The 20,658-nt window shown below is 43.0% G+C and overlaps 1 protein-coding gene across 48 annotated transcripts in view; it reads right to left on the reverse strand.

The window, feature by feature from the left end:
• The window catches only part of MACF1 (microtubule actin crosslinking factor 1), a 323,887-nt gene that overhangs the window by 7,049 nt on the left and 296,180 nt on the right, over positions 1-20,658 (reverse strand). For 20 of the 48 annotated variants that reach the window (XM_070260384.1, XM_070260383.1, XM_070260394.1 and 17 more), the window contains 13 exons: positions 20,069-20,263; positions 19,592-19,720; positions 18,544-18,687; positions 17,880-18,068; positions 14,960-15,080; positions 14,229-14,392; positions 13,678-13,689; positions 12,727-12,889; positions 11,236-11,390; positions 10,236-10,310; positions 9,059-9,076; positions 5,952-6,069; positions 5,078-5,146 (listed from right to left, as the gene is read on the reverse strand). In XM_070260384.1, the coding sequence (XP_070116485.1) occupies positions 5,078-5,146; positions 5,952-6,069; positions 9,059-9,076; positions 10,236-10,310; positions 11,236-11,390; positions 12,727-12,889; positions 13,678-13,689; positions 14,229-14,392; positions 14,960-15,080; positions 17,880-18,068; positions 18,544-18,687; positions 19,592-19,720; positions 20,069-20,263 (1,552 nt within the window). The remainder of the gene's footprint in view (positions 1-5,077; positions 5,147-5,951; positions 6,070-9,058; positions 9,077-10,235; positions 10,311-11,235; positions 11,391-12,726; positions 12,890-13,677; positions 13,690-14,228; positions 14,393-14,959; positions 15,081-17,879; positions 18,069-18,543; positions 18,688-19,591; positions 19,721-20,068; positions 20,264-20,658) is intronic. The other 28 variants (XM_070260398.1, XM_070260397.1, XM_070260396.1 and 25 more) reach the window with 9 other exon arrangements.

Consider the following 20,658-nt stretch of genomic DNA (forward strand, 5'->3'; position numbering starts at 1 on the left):
ATGTTGACACAACAAAGTATCAGGTTAAAGGGCTAACTTGGATATCAAACGCTCTGACTCACAGTCCAGACTGCCCCAACCAGGTCTTCCTGCTCTGGGCCTGTTTCTTCAGGCTCACTAGAGGTGACCAGACTGACAGATCTCTCAGAGTCCTCCTTGTCCAGATGGTCTACGATTTAATGCTCCCTGGAATGCTAAGCTGTTTCCTTCCTCCTCGGGCCCCAAGAGAACTTGCCCCTTAAGGGTCATTCCTTGGCCTCTACTTATCCGTTTTCTGGACTTAAGCACTTCCCTCGTGTCTACTAAATGATTCTTAGAGAGTTTCCTTCAGCACTAACTTGGGTATTTCAGTAAGACTTCGCATCATAAAAAACTATGGAATCAGAACTTAGCTATCTTGTGTTTGTTAAAGTACCCAGCACAATGGTGGACATACAGTAAGTACCAAGATAACACTGATCAGTGAAAAATCATTACTCAGCTGAGGATTCAGACACCAGAATTGTTTAAAGAACTTTAGATGTGTGGTTTAAACCTAGTAAACATTAATAGTTTACTTCTGAGCCAACTCTCCCAGAAAAAAAACAACAAAGTGACAGAAGAGAAAGACTCAGAAATGGATCTCAGATGAGGGCAATGACATTTTAAATGTAATAATATAATAACATCATGTTCCCCATGCACCGTGCCATTTACAAACTGTGATTACAGGCAGTACTGCACTTCACCATCATCAGCAACCAGCCAGCATCCCTATGTCCCTAAGGAACTGAAGCACTCAGAGGCTGAGGTCCAGGAAAGCCATGGCAGGGCTAAGACTACAACCAATGTCTTCTACACGAGCTGTTCGCTTCCAGCACCCCAGCTCCTGGCATCATCACCTACAGTAGCTGTCTCCACTTTCTCCTCATCCCACTCAGGCTTCTGTCCCCATCACACCACTGAAAGTACTCTGGCAAAGGTCACTGATAACTTCTGCCTCAGAGGAGAATCCTTTTAAAATGTAGAAAGGCTGAAATATACAGAAAAGTACAAAGAGAATAAAAGTTGCTTAATCTTATAACCTAGGGGACATCACTATTAAAATGTTGGTGTGGCTTTATTCCTTTGCACAACTGTATATATGTGTGTGTGTGTGTGTGTGTGTGTGTGTGTGTGTATACACATACATATATTTTTTTAATACAAAAACATCAGGAACATTCCTCGATGTTCTATATGTCTTGCATAATTTCAACTAGTTGCAAAGTATCATTTTATCATATGGATGTCTATTTAACCAACTCTGTGTTTTTGTTTTTTGCTTTTTCTCCCCAAATCCCCCCAGTACATAGTTGCATATTTTAGTTGTGGGTCCTTCTAGTTGTGGCATGTGGGACACCGCCTCAGCATGGCCTGATGAGCAATGCCATGTCGGCGCCCAGGATCCAAACCTGTGAAACCCTGGGCTGCCAAAGTAGAGCGTGCAAACTTAACTACTTGGCCAGGGGGCCGGCCCCCTGTGTTGTATTTTTAATTTGCTTACACTTTTTTTTTTTTTTAAAGATTTTATTTTTTCCTTTTTCTCCCCAAAGCCCCCCAGTACATAGCTGTACATTCTTCGTTGTGGATCCCTCTAGTTGTGGCATGCGGGACACCGCCTCAGCGTGGTCTGACGAGCAGTGCCATGTCCGCGCCCAGGACTCGAACCAACGAAACACTGGGCCGCCTACAGCGGAGCGCGCGAACTCAACCATTCGGCCACAGGGCCAGCCCCTGCTTACACTTTTTTAAACATAGTATACAATGCTGTGTGACAAACAGCTTGGAAGAAGCCTTTGTGCTCATCCATAATGACTTCCTTAGGATAAATTTCTACAAGTCAATTTGCTGGGGACAAAGGATACACACTTAAGGTTTTTAATACTCGTCAACTGATCTCCAAAATTTTATAGCAACATACACTCTCTAAAATAATGTATGAGTATATTCAATTTACTTCACTCTGCCCCATGCTCGCTGTATTACTCAGAGAGAGAACATGTGCAGATCTGACAATCTGACAGGTACAAACCCCTCTCTGCTTTTGTAATTTGCCTATGGGGGATTACTAACTGCTCTTCTTGAAACCTCCCCCCACCGCTTCCTCCCCAACAACTCCTTCTTGCCCACTTCTTAAACACTGACGGGCCCCTCGGTTCCGTCCACAGTCCCGTTCTCCCCCTTAGATTTCTGACCTGGTGACGAGCTCATCCACCTGAGACCTCAGTGCCACCATAGGGTCATGCCTGACTTTCAAATATATCCCCAGAGCAGACCCTCCTCCTGGACGTCAGAATCTTATATCCAATGACTGATTAGACATGACTAAAAAAACCTGGTTGGTGATGTAGGTCCCTCCCTCCCGATGGCAGTTCAGTCTATTCATCTACCTTCTAACGCTTCTGGAGTCAGCCAAGCCTTTCCAGACCCTCCTACACTTAATGTGGCTCATGCAGCATCTCCACCCTGGACGGCTCTAACAGGCTTCCAACAAGTCTCCTTGTTTCTCATCTCAGTCCCCATCCCTCCCTCACTCTCCATTCCCCAGAAGGAATTTCTTAATAAAAAGCTGACGTCTCCAAATGGCTCAAAATTCTTTGATGGTCCTTCATTGCTTAGAGCAGAATTTCCCAAACTGACTGAGGTTTTTGAGGCGTTCCCTACAAAAAGGAGTTCAGTAAACACTGCATACCCCGCCTTGCCCCAGGAAAGCCCTAATGCAAGCAGTAGTTTGTAAGCTCTGGGAAGTCCTGCAGTAAAGAAACCACTTAGCTTTAACTCGGTGTCTTCCAAATGCATTTGACCATGGTTTTTTGGGGAGTTTTTTAACGACTGCATCTTGTGGACCAGACCCTGAAGGTAGCCATCTCAAGTTCAGTTTTTCAACCACTAACGAGGCCATCATTTTCTAAGGGACTTATATTGGCCACTGATGTTGGCTGGAACAGCCCTGTTGGTCAAAATTCAGTTCTAAGTATTGTTTAATGGGTGCAGAGTTTCAGGGTTACAAGACGAAAAGAGTTCTACGGACAGGTGATCGTGGTATAATAGCGTAAATGTACTTAATGCCACGGAATTGAACACTTAAAAATGGTTAAGATGGTAAATTTTATGTTACATGTATTTTATCAAAATAACAGAAAAAAAATCAGTTCTAAGCCAAATTGTGTCCTTTAAATCTTCATAAATGAAGTTTTCTACATCTTCACCTATTTGGGAGAACTAATTTATCTAATGCTCAAAAACACAGTACCCTAAGGTAAAGGCATACCTATTGTTTAGGCTGAGGTGTTTTTTTAGTCTCCATCCAAAACATCATGATTTCCTTGGCCATGGATGAATTCAGAAACTGAAATCTCCAATTTTGGCAGCACCAGGAACCTACCTAGTTGAGTATTTTCACCTTTTACATTTGGCTAAAGCAACATGCATAAACATCTGTGTAAAAGGAGATAAATGATACTGCATATCGGTATTGTAACATTATTACAAATTTTGTACTATCCTCAGTATAACATTTTCTGTGGTCCAGAGAGCCAAGGAAATGCTACACAAATGAATACAAAATTTACACCAAGTGGTGCTTCTAGAAGCCACATTAATCCTCACAGAACCCTAGACAGCTTCAAGGAACTTTTCTCTTTGGAAGTCACTTATTACATCATGCTAGCCCCAGCACAGTTTTTCATTTGATTAGAAGTAGCTCGCCCTATCCATCAGTGGTAGAGCTATGGTATCTACGACGGCTGGGGAGTTCTCAACTCTGCAGTCAGTGGACCTGAGGTGACTGCTGAACTCTAGGAGCGCACTCCTGGAGAGGCAAGGAGGAAAGCCTTACCTTGTTTGCTCCAAGGGATGCTGAAAAGGGCTACTATGTTCCATAGAAAATAGCTACTAGATGGCTCTCCCAAATTTTCTTGGGGTTCCAATTTTTAGCTATTAAGATAGGACAAAGCAAGCAATGTTTTCCTTGGCCAGCAGCATAATGTTATTGTAAATAGAGCACATTTAGCAGGCAGCAAACAGGCAACCAACGATTCCCAAACATCACATGCAGCATCTCTGTTTTTATTTGTTTAGTGCTATGACATGACAGGAAAAACAAAACCTTATTAATAGATTTGGGAAGGAATAATGTTTTACTGACTTATGGTTGAAATGATATATATATTGCTCCTCATTTAAAATAATGACAGAGGACTTTCATATCAAGGAAGTTGGTTTGCAATATAATTAAACTCTAAAACTCATTAAACTTTTTCAAGTTTTTATCAGAATAGATGTTTTCAAAATTAACTACTTTTTAAAAAAGGAACTCCTAACGAAAATGATTACTCTGGTTTATTGGAGTAAATGCAGGATGAGTTAAAATAAGAGGAACTATTTACAGGCATATCTGAATTCTTGTGAGAATTGCACCCTTTATCTCTAAATGCTTCAGAATATGACTATACGTCATTTCCAAAGAAGTTACATAACTACACTGTAAACATTTCTGCTAGGTTTATAAATAAGCCTTAATAGTTTAATTATACAGGCTGGACCAGTAATAGACACACAAAAAGGGGTATGGTGGTGGGGGGTATGTAGCCTCACAGACACACAGCAGCTTGGTCAGGAGCACACACTCTAGAGCCTGTCTGTCTTGGATTTGAATCTTGTCTCTGACATTTATTAGTTGTCTGTTTTCAGGGAAGTTATTTAACATTTCTATGCTTCAATTTCCCATTCTATAAAAAGGAGATAATAGCATCTACAGTTACAGAGCTGTAAATGTGTTATTATTTGTAAAGTGCTTATAATAGTGTGTGGTGGATAAAGCTATATAAGTATTTGTTAAATAAACAGAAACTCAGAACAAATTCCATGGGTACTATCTCAACAGGAGCATTTTATGCTCTGTCAACTTATCACAGTTAGAAAAGCTATGGTTTGGCTATTTGAAAGCATTCATAAAGGCAGCAGATACCAGAGAGCCAAGAGGCGCTATAGTTGAAGCAAAGCCATTCTCAACGGGCTGGGGTGTGGGTAGGAGGGACAAAGCTTAAAAGCCAACCTATGGGAGACTGACTGGAAATCGAAGAGCTGGAATCAGAGCGCTTTATTTTACTCCCAGGATGGTGAACTAGAATAAAAAATATATAAACACAAAGAAACAGAGACAGAGCAGGAAACGCAAAAACTGGTCAAGAAACATAAACTGGCAGACAGTGGGGGAGCCTCCTGTATACCCACATGCAGCTTGGCTCACAGGAAAAAGGAAAGGATGCAGTTGAAGAGGAGTTAGCAACTGGAATTTGATCATTTCTCCCCTTCTGCAGCTCTCACACGCCTCTAGCTGCAGATGCCATCACTCATTAAATTCACCGTTTTCTCTGGCCTTCGGCTGGCATGCCAGCCTTTTCATGTTTAGCAGACAGATACCCTGAGGTCTTGCTTAGGTGATCATCTGTCTTAGAAGTGTCTAGGCTCACTGCCCCAGGCTCCTTATCCCTCCTCCTGGTCAAGGGAGCTCCCCAGTCCTTCCCTACATGGGAGGGGCCCAATACTCTCCCCAAGGTTCAGGCCCAGGAAGTATAGGCAGAGGGATCTGGAGCACTAACAGGGAAACTGAAGGGCTTCATCAGACTCCTTTCTAGGCTAGTGTTAATTTAATACCTCAAACTGGAACGCTTGCTGACACCAATAAATTCCCAGTTCTTGTTACTGTGTCTCTCAAAACCCATCTCCCCTGCCAGCATCAACCTCTCCTGCTTTCTCTCCCTGGTCTTCTCTGGCACCCACAAGTTCTAATCTGTGCTAGTGGGACAAAATCTGGGCAGCCCAACAACAAAATAAACAGACCCCACTACCGCCACTTTGTAGAAGCATGAAAGATCAGCGGTGAGGGCGTACCTAACACATAATTCACGCTCAGGATGGTTCCTTACCTCGGCAGGGGTCATTTTTCACTAAAAATTCATCCAGGGCCATCCATCCTCCACCAACACGGACCATGACTGTGCTGCGCAGGATGCGGACCAGCCGCAGCTGCTGGGAGTCCCCGAACTGCAGGACCAAGGGAAACTGATGAGTGAGCATGCCTTGCAGCAGGGCTAGACTTTCTTTCCAAAGCAGACTGTATTCAGACAGAATGACAATTTGATAGTTTGGAGAGAATTTTAACTATTTTGCATTTTTCACAAAAGAATTTTAAATATGGGAAAGCCAAAATATCAAACTAAAGACCAGTGTCTTGATATACTTTCTACTGGGATAAAGTTAACTTCTGATGGTCATGCCTCGACACCAAAGGGGCAAGATGGAGGATAGATACAACATTAGCTCATTTTGATTCTTTTAAAGGTTCTGCCTAAATTAAATCCCAATAAAATTCTTTGTCATGCTAGTTTATTTTCATAAAAGAAAAGGTAGCTATAAGGTGGATGTCAGCTTCCGAATACAGTGTGCTCAAAAGTTAAATGGGGAACAGCAAATAATATTTCAAGCCTCAAGGAAACCCTTGCAAAGCATCATTATTATTATAAGCTTAGAAGGAAATTTGATTTTCCACAATAGGTTTTCAGAAATAAACCCTAAGAATTCTCTAATTGTGATGTCACCAGCAGAAAAGTTTCTTCAGCTGAATAAATGATTAGCTGGTATTTATTCTAAAGGTTAGCTGAAGAAACTGAAATTTTAATCTACCATGCTGATTATAAATACTATTCAACAATCATTTCGGGATGTTAAAACAAGTATGACTTTTTGATATTTATATTTTCCTGTCTAACATTCCTACTTCCCAGCCCTGTCAACCTTTGGAGTTTCCCATTACATAAATTACCCTCTTCCCAAAATAAAGAGGCAACAAAAGAGAATCATGCTGAGATCCTAAAACAAAAACCAAACAGTTGGTTGGAGAGAGAGAATTCCTGAAATTATTTAATTCAAGGAGAGTATTCCTGGGAGAGAGGACAGACTTTTTATCTTGAAACAAGGTACAAAAATTGAAAATGCCAAAAAGGGTGTTTGAGAAGGACACGTAACCAACCTCCTTCACAATGAATGTACTTCTGGTAATTCTCTGTATTACTTTGCACTGATCAAGTGCACTGTTTATACAGGCAAGATGATGGAAAAAAATATCACCCCTCTCCCAAGCCCCTCACTTTGAAAATAAAAATAGCCCTACATCTTTCATCTCATACAGTTTTTAAGTTTTCATACAAAGTGACTACAGCAACAGCATGGTAAAGCGGGGACCCACAGAGATGTCAGGGAATAAACGACCTGTCCTGGGAAAGAAGCTGCCCCTTCCGGCTCTGTGGGCGTCTCCCTCAGAAGCTGGCCCAATAAGTGAAAACGGGGAGGCCCTTTGGGAGGAATCGAGGATTCCACCACATCCACGAGCAGCAACGGCCTGAGTCACTATTTGGGGTCTTCTCTGGACAGCTGAGGAGAGAAAGGAAATAGGGCCTAAAGGCCCTCCAGAGTGAATCGGGAAGGACCCCAAGATGTACTTTATCCTTACATTACTAGGGCCTGTAATTTACTTGTCAGCCTTTAGAATTACTCCACTTATTTCATGCTTTTTTCCCTTTAATTCCTTACTAAAGATCCCTCTGAAAGATTCTAACTTATTTTTGCTGAGGTATGGGGGAAAAAAAGGGTTTGACCCAAACCAGAGGCCAAAGTGGTTGGGGAAGTTGAGGCCAGAGTGACGAGCAGCGGAAGTGGTTATGGCAGCTCTAAAAATGGGGACCCGCACAAGCCTGGCAGAGCTGGGTCATCAGTGAGTAAAACACCTCAGAACAGAGTTTTAGGGGCAATGGTAACTTCTGTTTCCTTCTCTTAAATGGAGAATCCCTTACAGTGACAAAGGTTCTTGCAGTGGCTATGACATTAGCTCTGTGTGACTGTTGGCATATGATCCTTTAGGCCTCAGGTGCCTCGTATATAAAATGAGCTTCATAATTCTGTTCCCAACATTGGAACTAACTCATCTGACCCTCTGCTGGTCAATGGACCAGTAGAGGAGGACGTCAGTGGCATTTTGAAGGGGCCCTGGTAACCGCATGCAGTCATTAGCAAACAGGCACATCCTTTATATACTACTTGGCATTCTTAAGCAACGATTTATTTAAAGCAAGTTTTACTGTTCTTGTCTTTAGTTTCTTTCTATCTTCTGTTCTTCCCGCTGGTGCAGAAGGTTATTGTAGTTAGTGATTAATTGCAGTGCCTAGAACTTAACATTGATTGAGGGCTTCAAATCAACTCTTAGTGTTTCTGATTTCATATCACAAGACAGATTTCACCCATGCAATTTCCTTCCATCTGAAGACACAGGACCCCAGAGCCCTCAAAAAGATCTAAAAGGTTAGAGTTACCAAGTGCAGTCAAAAACATTCAATCTTTTTTGCAAATCTAATTCGATCCCATTAGATTTTGCTGGCTGGCCATAATTGGCAAACTTCAGGCTATAGCCAATGATGATTTCCACAGTACACTTCTCAGGTACCTTATAATTATAAAATACAATATAAGTGCAGGTAACTATAAATATTAATAAAGTATTTAAACAGACTGAGTACTTAAATACCCCAAGACTTTTCGACTTAGTGTACCTGATAAAATTTGTGTTCACTATCAAAAGACTTTGGTATAAATCAGAACTGTGCTGTCTGGTATTCTGACTCCCAACATAGAAGCACAAGGTCAGGCTCTTTGTAGAAGTGGGATGGATTGATAGCATGGTGTCAATCTTCCCTGAACCTTATTACTTCTAACTCAGTCCAGCATAATATCATTGTCTTCAGACAATCTAATTTTGAATGGAAAATTTCATCTCCTTTAGAAAAACATGTACTTATATCCTTTTGCTACTAAGACAGCTTTGCAATACTAGCCCTGTTAGCAGTTTCTCCACTTGGTAAGACAACCAGGTGTGACCCAGGCATGCTTCAGATTACGTCCTCTCCCCACAGCAAAGAACAGGCAGCGTTAGCTACACAGACCATTCCCATGGAGAAGAAGAATGTTGCAAGGCACACTGTACCTGATTGCCGAGGAAGAACTACAGACAGTGAGAGTAAAGGATGGAGGAAATGGAAGAAAAAAAAAGAACATTTTGTCAAATTAACACTAAGGAATGAAAATCATGTGATAACGTTACCAGTCTTCAAGGAGAGTGACACTCACTGACCGTGTTCTTACTAAGCTCCTGGCACAGGATGTGGCTTGACAGATTAAGAAGACCTAACTTTTCCACTCAATGTTGTTCTTGTTAACTCATTTCTCTCATACGTAATTAAAAAGACAAGGAAACAAAACTCAACAAGCAAGCATAAGATCGCTTGGAGCTTCATTAACTAAATGCCCTGGGTTGGCTACAAGGCAGTCATCCAGCACCCCCCAGCTATGAGCAGCACAATGTGGTTTTGGTGTACTTGAAGACATTTTTGATATACTAACGGAACCCAGATTTTCCCGTTCCTAATTTGGGGCGTATAACTGTGCAATCTGACATGGCCATCTAAATCCTCTTTGCCAATCCTAGATTTTCCCTTAGGATTTTAGAGGATCCTGACAAGCTGCTAGATATATTTTAGGAAGTCTGTTTCAGATTCCTTCTATGCCTCGACCTTGGTCTCAAAAGAAGCTACAACACAGCAGAGCTCCCTGTCAGTTATGTCCACACTCAGCACAGCTTTCCAGGGAAGACTACTGAGCCTGGCGTCTCCCCAGTACACCTAGGCCCTATCTGTAGTCCAGCAGGCACAGTGTCCCTTGGGGCCTTGACGCAGTTCCTCCAGCCCTCTTTGAGCCTGGGAGCCACTCAGGCTCACGAGGATCAGCTCTTTGGGGTGAATGGCCAGTTATCAGATAATGGTGTATTCAGTTCCCCGAAGACTTTGGTCAGCAGTAAACAGAGGGCTCTAAAATGTCTCCTATACTGGAACTCAAGTATAAGTTATTATTAGCTAGATATGGCACTATTTCTCCGATGGGACTATGTAGGGCACTAAGCTTACCCAAGAGGACACCTGACATTTGGACTCTATAGAGATTAGGGCCAGAGAGCGACCACATCTCAAGACCCACTAGCTCTGGTCCTCTAAGCATCTCTAGTGGGAAGGTGGGATCATTGAGTCTGCTGTGTGTCAGGTTGTTTTCACTTGAAAGGGCCACATAGGAGGACCACCACCACAAAGGACTGGTTTTCTCTTCCTTACCCGGTATTTATTCTCTCCAATCTGCTCCACCTGAAACCTTTTTGCACATTTGCACTGAGCCACTTGTCTTGTGACCTATTGGTTGTGAATAACAAAAAAAGCAAAGTGTGAAGGTTAAAGCAAGACTACCTCTTCAGAGAAACAAAGATTTTTACATATAAACAGGGAAGCTATTCATTAGATATTTTTTTGGCATTTCAGGCTTTTGACACATGTATCTATTTTCTATTCCGAATTAATACATGTTGTTCTTACTAACTGGGATATTCGAGACATTGAGAGAGAGAGTATGAAAGAAATTCCCAAGTAACTATAAAATACATTCTTCCACCCTGCTTCCAAATTCCTTTGAGAAATTTGCTAATATGCATGCATCAAAATCAGTTGACTAATTAAGCAAATTAATGAACTGATTTGAATTTCAACCTAGGAGGCCAAGATTGCCCTGAAGTTAGTCCTGGGGTGTTCCAGGCCACTCCCAAGACATGCCCCACTGCCTCTTCCTTTCCAGAATCAACAGATCCTGGGATCTCTAAGTGCTACTAATGAATCGCTATTTTCAATGTGATATGGTTCTTAACTAGGCAGAAAGCTTGGTGAGCACACACCATCTTAACTATTACATTTTACTCCTTAAATGATACATTTGAAGACCAGTCCCCTGGATCCTGAGGCAGGATGCTCAGGACTGAGAGACAAGTCTGTTCTAAGTAACATGGTGTCTGTTGAAAAGGATGAGTGTGGTAAACTTCTCTGCAAACTTTAGAGTGCCCACCGATGTGACTCACTTGAGTAAGAAGTCATCTAAACTGAACCAGAGCTCAATAGCCAGAGATCCACTGGGACAATGTCATCCAATGGGGATCCCCAAACAGAAATCCAAATAATTACCTCGCAACCGACAAGTCACAGAGCTGATAGGAAAATTGCACCCATCCAAATTCAAGAGAGTAGAAACCTATGGCCAAAAATGTACTCAAAATATAACCATTTCCCATACCTCATCCTCAATTTTATCTGCGTCGGTTGTTGGTCGATAAGCATCTTTGTTGGGATGGAGAGCAGCCACAAATTCATAGTAATCAATGTAGCCATCCCCGTCTCGGTCAAAAATGTCAGCGACAGCAGTCATCTCTAACTTGGTAGTAGGGAACTCTGGAGAAAATTAATCACATTTTTGAACATTCCAAGAGGGCTTACTTGGGTTTTTGGAGGTCACAGGAATACTTTTTCAAAGAAAAATTTATGTCTTGATTTTTTTCTGAAAAGCCAGACACGCCCACTTAGAAAATTTAGAAGATATAAAATACTACAAAGAAGAGGGGAAAAAAAAAAAATCACCCAAAAATGCAGCACCCAGAGACTACTCACTGTTAAGTTTTTGGTGGGTGTTTTTTTCTTATATACTCCCCTAACCCCCATTCAATTAAAAAAAAAAAAGATTATTTCAGATATACCAAAAGGTATAAACACAATACTACAACCACCCAAGACCTACCACTCAAGAATTTATTCTCTACTCCACTATTATTAGACATTTAGATTTGTCTAAATTAGATATGACAATTTGGAATTAATAGGATGAAGTGTTTTCTATGTTTAGATAGCTGCCTTAAGTTCTTGACAAAATGCTTTCTGAAGGAAGTGTGAATATTTACAGTAGCCAAAGTGGTTTATTAAACCATAAATCAGATTACACTGTCTCTCAGCTGAAGACCTCAGGTGGCTGCCCACCATCCCAGTGTCTCTGGAATGAGAGATTAGATTTGACCTCTTCACCATGGCCCACTAGGCCCTGCACTACCTGGCTGCTGCCGACCCTTCCAACTCCAGCTCTCTGAGGCCGTGACGCTCCAACCACGTCAATTTCCCTATTCCTAGAACACGCCAAGTGCATTCTCATCTCAGCACTTTGTATCTGCTGTTCCCTCTGCCTCTCTCTCTTCCTTGAAATCTTGAGGTGGCTGGATCCTTCTCATCACCTAGGTCTCAGCTCAAATATCGCCTCCAGACAGGCCTTCGCCCGCCACCCACATAAAGGTGCACAGCTGTGGACTGTGCTTTGTGATCCTGGCAAGTCCCTTAACTACTTTATGCCTTAATTATCTCTTCTGCCAAAACCAAATGAGATCACACGCTTTGTAAGCTGTTATATAGATGTAAAAAACTGACATTATGAAAAAATTACTTTTTTAAAACATCTTACTTAGAAGGTCATCATTCACAAAAGTTAGCTCCCTATCTATACTTCAAATGTGTTTTGCTTGCCACAATGTGTCAAACAAGACCCGCTTTTTTTATTCCCAGCAAAATGAGGTTCTTCTCTCCATCAAAACAACAGACCAATTTTAGTAAGCAGTTACATTACTTCTTCCTTAAGACTATAGCTTTAACTTCAGAAAGACTGTTTAACCAGAATATTGCCTGCTTCTACAAAATAAGTGCACAGAATCCGGGTGTGACCTGTGTTTGGAATTATGACTGGACTCACTGGATGCTAGAATGCCATCAATAAACTCCTGACGTGTTATCTTCCCATCCTGGTCCTTGTCAATTCGCCGGAAGAAATCCATCACCCGGGACTTTTTGTGGTTCATCCAACGCATATACTTTTTCCTCCAGACATCAAAGTCAAAGTTGGCGAATTCCTTCAACTAGACAGAAATCAGAGGTGTCAACAAGACCTATCATTTTGGCTTGCAAACCTGCCCAGAGCATACCAAAACTGTCAGACATTCAGTAAAGCCATGCAGGCCTTCTGGAGGGGCACCAACAATGACATCTATGTGTTGCCTCTTCTGTGAAGGCACAATTTGGCTCCTTCACATAAAGCCATGATTATTTACATGAGCTGTGGTATGATGGAGCAGCGGGAGAAACAGTAACTGAACAACCACCATGGAAAATACAGAGCACGTAGAACAAGAATGGGGGGAGCCAGCCTTGCTTTCCCTTTGCACTTTTATGAAGGACCACCCTCTTAGATGTAAAGGAATGCATTCTATCCCAGACGAGAAGTCCTCAGCACTCCCCACTTATGGGATTTTGAAAGGAATTATGATCACACCGAGGCCCACATCAGGTGGCGCATGTTTCCCACCGTTTTCTGAGATAATTTGAGTTCTGGCTGGAAGCAAAAGAATCCAACCCTGCACCCAAGCATGTGTCTTTGGAATGGCACCAGAGATGGCAATCTGCCCATCTGACTTCCATGTTCAATACTGGGCCTTGACAGACGACAGCAGGCTGCGCAGGGGACAAGGCAATGTTGAGCTACTTGGACCATGTTAGTGATACAGACTTAGAATGACCGTGCAGCAGTGTTCCCCCTGGTCTTTCAAACTCCAAAGTTGGAAGGAATAGGGGAAAAAAAGCCAAAAACCAAATATGCTTAAAACTCAACTGACCTACAGAAATACAACAAAAAACACAGAACACTCACTTCCGGGCATAGCTGCTTTGATATGCACAAATAAAAAACACATAAAAGATATTAGAAATTTGTTTTAGAAACTAGGAAGTGTAGCACTATATATTTTAGACTGGTTAACGATACTTAAAATAGATTTGCTTTTTTCATAATCTAGTGAAGAGTAATAGAATAAAAAGATTATAAATAAATTACTCTTATTTCATAATCGTGTAGCTTGTATCTTTACATAAAGGGCTCAATAATGGCCATTCTTGTGATAAGCTCCACACCTGGAGGTAACTTCGCAGTTATGCTCCTGATTCTTGACCACAGCCCGGTGCTGAGGAGGGTCAGCTCACAGACCGTACTTTCACAGACTGACTGGTTGCTTGCTTGCTTTCAACAACCAGGTGCTACTGCCTACTCTTTTGTGAGTGGTTTCCTCACACGTGTCTCTTTTCTCCTAGGGGGCCTGAAGGACAGAGTACTGGCTCACATTGCTCATATTAAGAAGGCCTCAGAAGGACTGTCTTTTGATAAATGTCCCTGGCCCCTAGAGATAGCTCTTGGCAGGACCTCACCTCCTCCAGTCTATCCAAGGCATCGTTCAGCTTCCGTTGCCGCTCCAGTGCTAACAGCCACACCTGCTGCCAGCGGGCGGAGAGCTGGTTGATCCGTGGGTTTTTTGCTTCAGATTGTGAAAGGATTGGCATGGGAGGAGGTGTGGGCTGACTCAGGGACTTCCCTAAAAGGAAAAACCACAAGATCAGAAAAGTTGGTTTTGTCAGTTCACAAACAGAAATTGCCATATGTGTGAACTTAGGAGATCTTAAAACAATAACCAGCCAGTAACTGAGAAAAGAAACATGGGACCTAGCACTATTTAGATATGGAAGCACACTAATTCCAAAACTACTGATCCTCCTCCCCAGCCAACAGGTCTTGTCTGCAATCAAGTCTGTCCTACCTTAGTGAGCTGAGGAAACGTCAACTCAACTGAAAAAGCAATGGTCCCATAGGAGCTGATTTATTTTATGATTAAATTAGGGTAAACCAAACATAAACAGCTAGCACTGATGACCAAGACAATGGAAAGGCCACTGCAAAACAAGTTGCTTAACCGCTTTGAAACTGCACACCAATCCAAGAAAATGGAGCATAGTTACTCTGTCAGTGTAAGAAAAAGGTCTTAGTTTAAATCCAACATGGTTTCTGAAAATGGAGAAGAAATTTTTTGATAGACACTTGGAAAGTGTTCATCTTCAATTAGTGTAGGGACAAAGCATCCTAACATAGAGGGCTGGAAACATACTGCTACCACTGCGGGATTTCTCGATGAAAGGCGCATGGGCAGGCTCTATATTCTTTCTTTTGTATGTCTTGGTGACCCGGTCCACGTCAGGCTGTTTGCGAGTCATCTCCTCCATAAAGGTCTGTTAAACGTAAGCAATAGGAAAAACAGTTGAGATTTTTCTTTGACTAAGATGGAATCAGGCAACTTACTAACAAAGGCCAAGCCCATGATAGACAGACCAACTGACAGATGCCTTTGTACACTGTCTCACTCCTTTCAGGAAATATGATTAAGCAAGGCACTTTACCAGGTGCTGGAGACCTGAAGGAGCAAGACATGGCTCTGACTTCAAGGAGCTCACAGTTGAGTGAGGAAAACCATGGAGTCAGAGCAATGAGTGCTACCCAGGGTGCCACAGGCGGACCTACGACAGGCAGCCCACAGTTCGAGGGGGCGAGAAGGCTGCCTGGAGGCTGGTGCCTAAACAGAGCACTGAAGAATTAGCCAAAGACTGGGGGGAGGGCAGTCCCAGCAGAGGACGCAGAGCGGGCAGAGCCAGGGAAGCCTGACAGCGTGGTGAGCCAGGGCCCTTCTGATCACTGGCTGAGCAGAGGATGCAATCAGATGTGGCAAGAGGGAGGGGTGAGGAGGGAGGCAGGAGAAAGATCCAGAAATGCCTTGTGTCAGGCTAAGGGACTGGGACTTTATTCCAAGAGCAATGGAGGAGCAAGGGAAGGATTTTGATCCAGAGAAGAGACATGATCAGATCTCTGTCTTAGAGCTATCATTCTGGCTTTTGTGCAGAAGGCAGAGTGCTGGTGGGGGACAAGTTAGGAAACCATTGCAATAACTGAGGCAAAACATGGTGAAGCTCTGAACCAGGGCAAGAAAGAAGGAGCCAAGAGGAATTCTGAAAGTAGGACAGATAAAACCTGATGATTGGCTAGACGTAGGGGGTACAGGAAAAGGAGGAGTCCCGGACACACATCACAGGCTTCTATGATGGGTGACTGGGTGGACGAAAAGAGAGGAGGCAGGTGTGGAAGAGAAGGGTGGAGTCAGGCAAGGAAGCAAGGATAAAATGGAGTTTTAGAGCTGGCTCTGACTTACTGAATCTCTGGACTTCAGGGGATGTTGCTGCTGGAGATCAGGAAAGAGACTGGAAGTCTTAGGTTTCTAGATGGTGGCTGAAGCTGTTGGACTAGACAGAACTCAGCAGTGTGGGAAGAGGGGCAAGAATGGAACTTCAGGGAACAACATTAACAAGTGGATAGAGGAATAGGAACTGGCTAAGACAACTGAGAAAGAATCATCAGAGAGATGGGAGGAAAACAAGAAGACAGGAGGACACAGACGTCAAAAGAAATGAGTTTTGAGAAGAAAGAGGCAACTATGTTGCACATCAAATAAGACAAAGACTGAAAAGCATCAGTTGGACTTAGCTAGTGGCACGTGCCAGGGACAGCGTCAGTGGTCTGATGGGAATGGGAACCAGACCACAGGGGCCTGGGGAGTGGGTGGGAAACAAAGAGAGAAGGCAGGGAACAAGAAGCTCGTCAGAAGAAGGAGGGAGGGAACAGTGGGGGTAACTGGAGGGGGACACAGGGTTGAGAGGACATACTGAGCAGCTTTGGAGGAAAGAACAAATAGAATGGGAGAGCCTGAGGACACCAGGAGGAGAGGGGATAACAGAAGGAGAAGCTTTGAATAGGAAGATGACAACCTCTCATTTAGCCAGGAGAGAAGGTGTCAATGCAGGTAAACTTTATAGGAAGTCTAGGGAGTTCTCACTGACAAAGTGAACTACTTATATACACTAAAAAGACTGATTTTCCATAGTATAACTAAGCAAGACCCATGCTTACATTCAGTGTAAATTATCATGGTTAAAAACTGTATTTGGGGGCCGGCCTGGTGGCACAGCTGTTCAGTTCATATGTTCCGCTTTGGGGGCCTGGGGTTCGCCGGTTCGGATCCGGGGTGCGGACATGGCACTGCTTGGCAAGCCATGCTGTGGCAGGTGTCCCACATATAAAGTAGAGGAAGATGGGCACGGATGTTAGCTCAGGGCCAGTCTTCCTCAGCAAAAAAGAGGAGGATTGGCAGCAGATGTTGGCTGAGGGCTACTCTTCCTCAAAAAACAAAAACAAAAACAAAGAAACCATATTTGCCTCCTAAGGATCTATTATAAAGATAGCTCAACTGACCTTTCCTTCACTGAGTTTAGTTTGATGTGTTGTCTGAGTCCATCTCTGGGTTCATGCAAGAGACCTTTCTGAACCCTGGTGTAACGGGGTTAGACCAATGGGGCCTTGGCTCAGAGGCAAGTAAATAAAACAAGATGTGGCAGGCAGATTTCTAACATGGCCTGCAAGAAGCCCACTCCTGGTGTATAATTCCTAAGTAATCTCCTCCTGAGTGTGGTCAACACCTGTGAAAAGGATGGCATAGTCGCTCCCTGGATTACATTTTATGATATAAGATGTCAGAGCAGAATGGAGCTTCTCCGGCTAGCTTTGAAGACCTAAGCTGCCATGTAGTGAGAGTGTCAGTCAGCTAAGACCTGAAGGTGGCCTCTAGGAGCTGACAGCGACTCCTGGCTGACAGCCAGTGAGAAAATGGGAGATCTCAGTCCTACAACCACAATGAAATGAATCCTGCCAGCAACCTGAATGAGCCTGGATGAGAACTGCAGTGCTGGCACTGGCTGACACTTTGATTTCAGCCTGTGAAGACCCTAAGAAGAGGACCCAACTAATTCATGCCCAGACTCCTGCTCCACAGAAACTGTGAGAGAAGAAGTGCATGTTGTTTTAAGCTACTAAGTCTGTGGGAGTAGGTTAAGCATCAACTAAAAAACAAAAGCAGAGGGCAAAAGAAGCGGGCTCCTCAAGTAATGCAGGAAACACCAATGACCCACACGATGTGGTGAAGGTACCTGATGCTCAGCAATCAGGGCTTTAACTCGGTCAATGTTCTGAGGGATCGGCTCCTGATCCCGTTGAATGAGGGTGGTCTCAGCCCACTGGATCCAGGCCAGAAGTTCTTCCAAGAGCTCAGCGTTAGCCACCAGTTCTGACAAGGCTGTTTCAAGACGCTGTTGGTGCTGCTTAGCCCATGTCAGGACCTGGGGGAGGAGAGAAACCATTGGCTCTTTCAGTCAAGCACGTCCCCTCATTTTCAACATCCTTTTTTCATCTCATCCTAACAATGACTTTTTAGGGGGAAGACCACCTAAGCAGTCAAGAGGCTTCACTCTTGCTCCAGTGACAGAGCTGGAATGAAAAATCAGCTCTCCTGAAAGCAAATCTAGTATGTCCTATTAAACACAGAACTTCTCAGGAAGGAGGGAAGAATACTCATGTCCATTGGAAGTCATCAATTAACACATCACTACACCAGTACCATTCTTCCAGATTTCTGCACATTATCAAGAAAACAGTCATTACTAAAACGCTAACTTAATTCTTATTGAGATATTCACAGTGAAAGATTCCTTGTCTGAAAAAAAAAAAGAAACGAAAGCAAGCTCCATAGTATTTTATTGCTATAAATCCATTTTCTTGGGCATATGTAGTCTTTCTCTGAAACTAGGAGCTCACCTCCTCAAAGCGAGCTCGGATGATAGTGATCCAGTGTTTGATGGTAGTGATGCAATCAGGATGGCAGACAGCCAAGATGACTTCTCCCATTGCTACCGCTGTGTTAACATCCACTCGCTTTTCTTCCACTTTCTTCATGAATTCCTAAACAAAAAGGATTTGAAACCAAAAAACTTAAGAAATCTATTCTAGCAGCATTGTTAGTTTATACTGAGGGGGAAAAACTTGTGTATTTTTTGACTGCATCTGTTGACATAGAGGTCTAAAAGCCTGTATTTGGGCATCTCTGGCATCTTCTTTCCAGTTCTAATAGACATGGGACAGTGAAGTGTTTACACAAGAATGACTTTCTCTGCCACAGATGACAGGGACCAGGGACAGAAGTGGGCCCCCTTTTCCAGGCTGGGCATGCTCTTTTTCCTGTTCTAAATTAGTTTCTTTTTCTTTTTATAAATTCCTGTTTTTATTCATTTCCATATGTGTAAATGGTATTGCCTTGGACAAATACGACAGCTATAAAACACAACAATATTTAAAAGATATCTACAACAGAATACAATGACAAAACTAAGAATAAAATCTCCTGGTGGGGAACACAAAAATTAAAAAAGGAAACACTGCCCACCTCATTAGGATAGACACTGAGGCCCCAGATACTGCATTATATCCTGCAGCTTGGTAAGTGGTTCTGGGGGAGCAGATCAGGGCCTGAAGCTGCTAACACAAGGAAAGTCAAACAAAGGTGTGTGCAGGTGAGGAGTAAAGAAGGTGGAGTTGTCCATGGTTTCTTTATATAACACCATGCTGTCTGACTTGTTTACAACAAACGCGTATTACTTTTGTAGAAATGAATGTTCTTTAAGGTGTCACAAAACCTACCAGTCATTTCCCTCTCATCCCTGCTAAGCCAGTAAGTTGGGCCCATTCTAGTTTAGCTCCTTTTCAAGTAGGGTCTGATGTGGCCAAGCAAAAGCTGCTTTCCTTTCGTGGTGGGGCAGCCCTCACTGTGGCGGGTGGTGTGGGTCACTGCACCCTGGGGCTGGGTTACCTTATGGGTGTCAATGAGAGACTGCAGGGCCTCTGTGTCATCAGGAAGTGCTCCCCGAAAACGAAGTGTTTGTTCTGCTTCAGAAAGCCACTCCAACAGCATGTGGACTGTGTCCCGAAACTCTTCTGCCTGAAAAAACCAAGCACAAAAGACTGAACCTCTCTCTGCAGCCGAGGTCCTGGACACTGGGGAGTGCCAGAAAAAGGGTCTGGCCTGAACTCAGTTAGTGCATCACAGGCAACTGATGGTCCTTTCAAAGCCCCACAAAGGTCACCTTTCATTTGTAGATCTTTGAAAACCAACTGAATTCATTATTTCTCTAACACAAATGAGTGTTAAAATCTTGTAGAACATTCAGAATATCAACTTTTTGACTTTATGTTCATTTTGAGACTGGTTGGAACTGATCCTGCTAAAGAAACTAGAATGAATCTGCTCAGATCCACCCCTATGTTTGTCCCAGCAAACAGCTCTGACCTGTTTTAAGGCCTGCTCAAGTCGGCTCTGTTTGGAGACGGAGAGGTTACACACAGTGTCCCAGCGAGTGCTCAGTTCCTGGAGCTGCCCTTTCACCCAAGTGGTGTCATCTCGACTATTCTCAATCAGCTCTCGGCCTGACCGCTTCAGGACCTGAACAGTTCCTGTTCGCTTTCCCAGTTCCTTTTGGAAAACCTAGAAAACAGCAGAATTAGTTTGTTTTAGAAATGTTTTGAATCCAAGAGACAAAATCACAGAGAAAGTAATCACTTAGTTCCATTTTTCTTAGTAGTTTCCAGTCACGTGTCTTTTATGCACAGAATGAGGCATGATGATGTGTAAGAAAGGACAAACAGAAGATGTGGCTCTAAACACGAGTGGTGTGACTTTGGATAAGCTGCTTAACTGGAGTCCAGTTTTGTGTCTGTAAAATGAGAATAATGTTATACTAACATTTCCAGAATTGTGGGAGTTAAATAAGAACACATCTGCCATGCGCACAATAAGACTTAGATGTAATTTCAAGGTAAAGCTGATGCTTTGTGCTAAAGCAGGAGGACATTATGCAGCTCAATATGACAGGTATAGAT

This window comes from Equus caballus, chromosome 2 (assembly GCF_041296265.1).
Source record: "Equus caballus isolate H_3958 breed thoroughbred chromosome 2, TB-T2T, whole genome shotgun sequence".
NCBI lineage: Eukaryota > Metazoa > Chordata > Mammalia > Perissodactyla > Equidae > Equus > Equus caballus.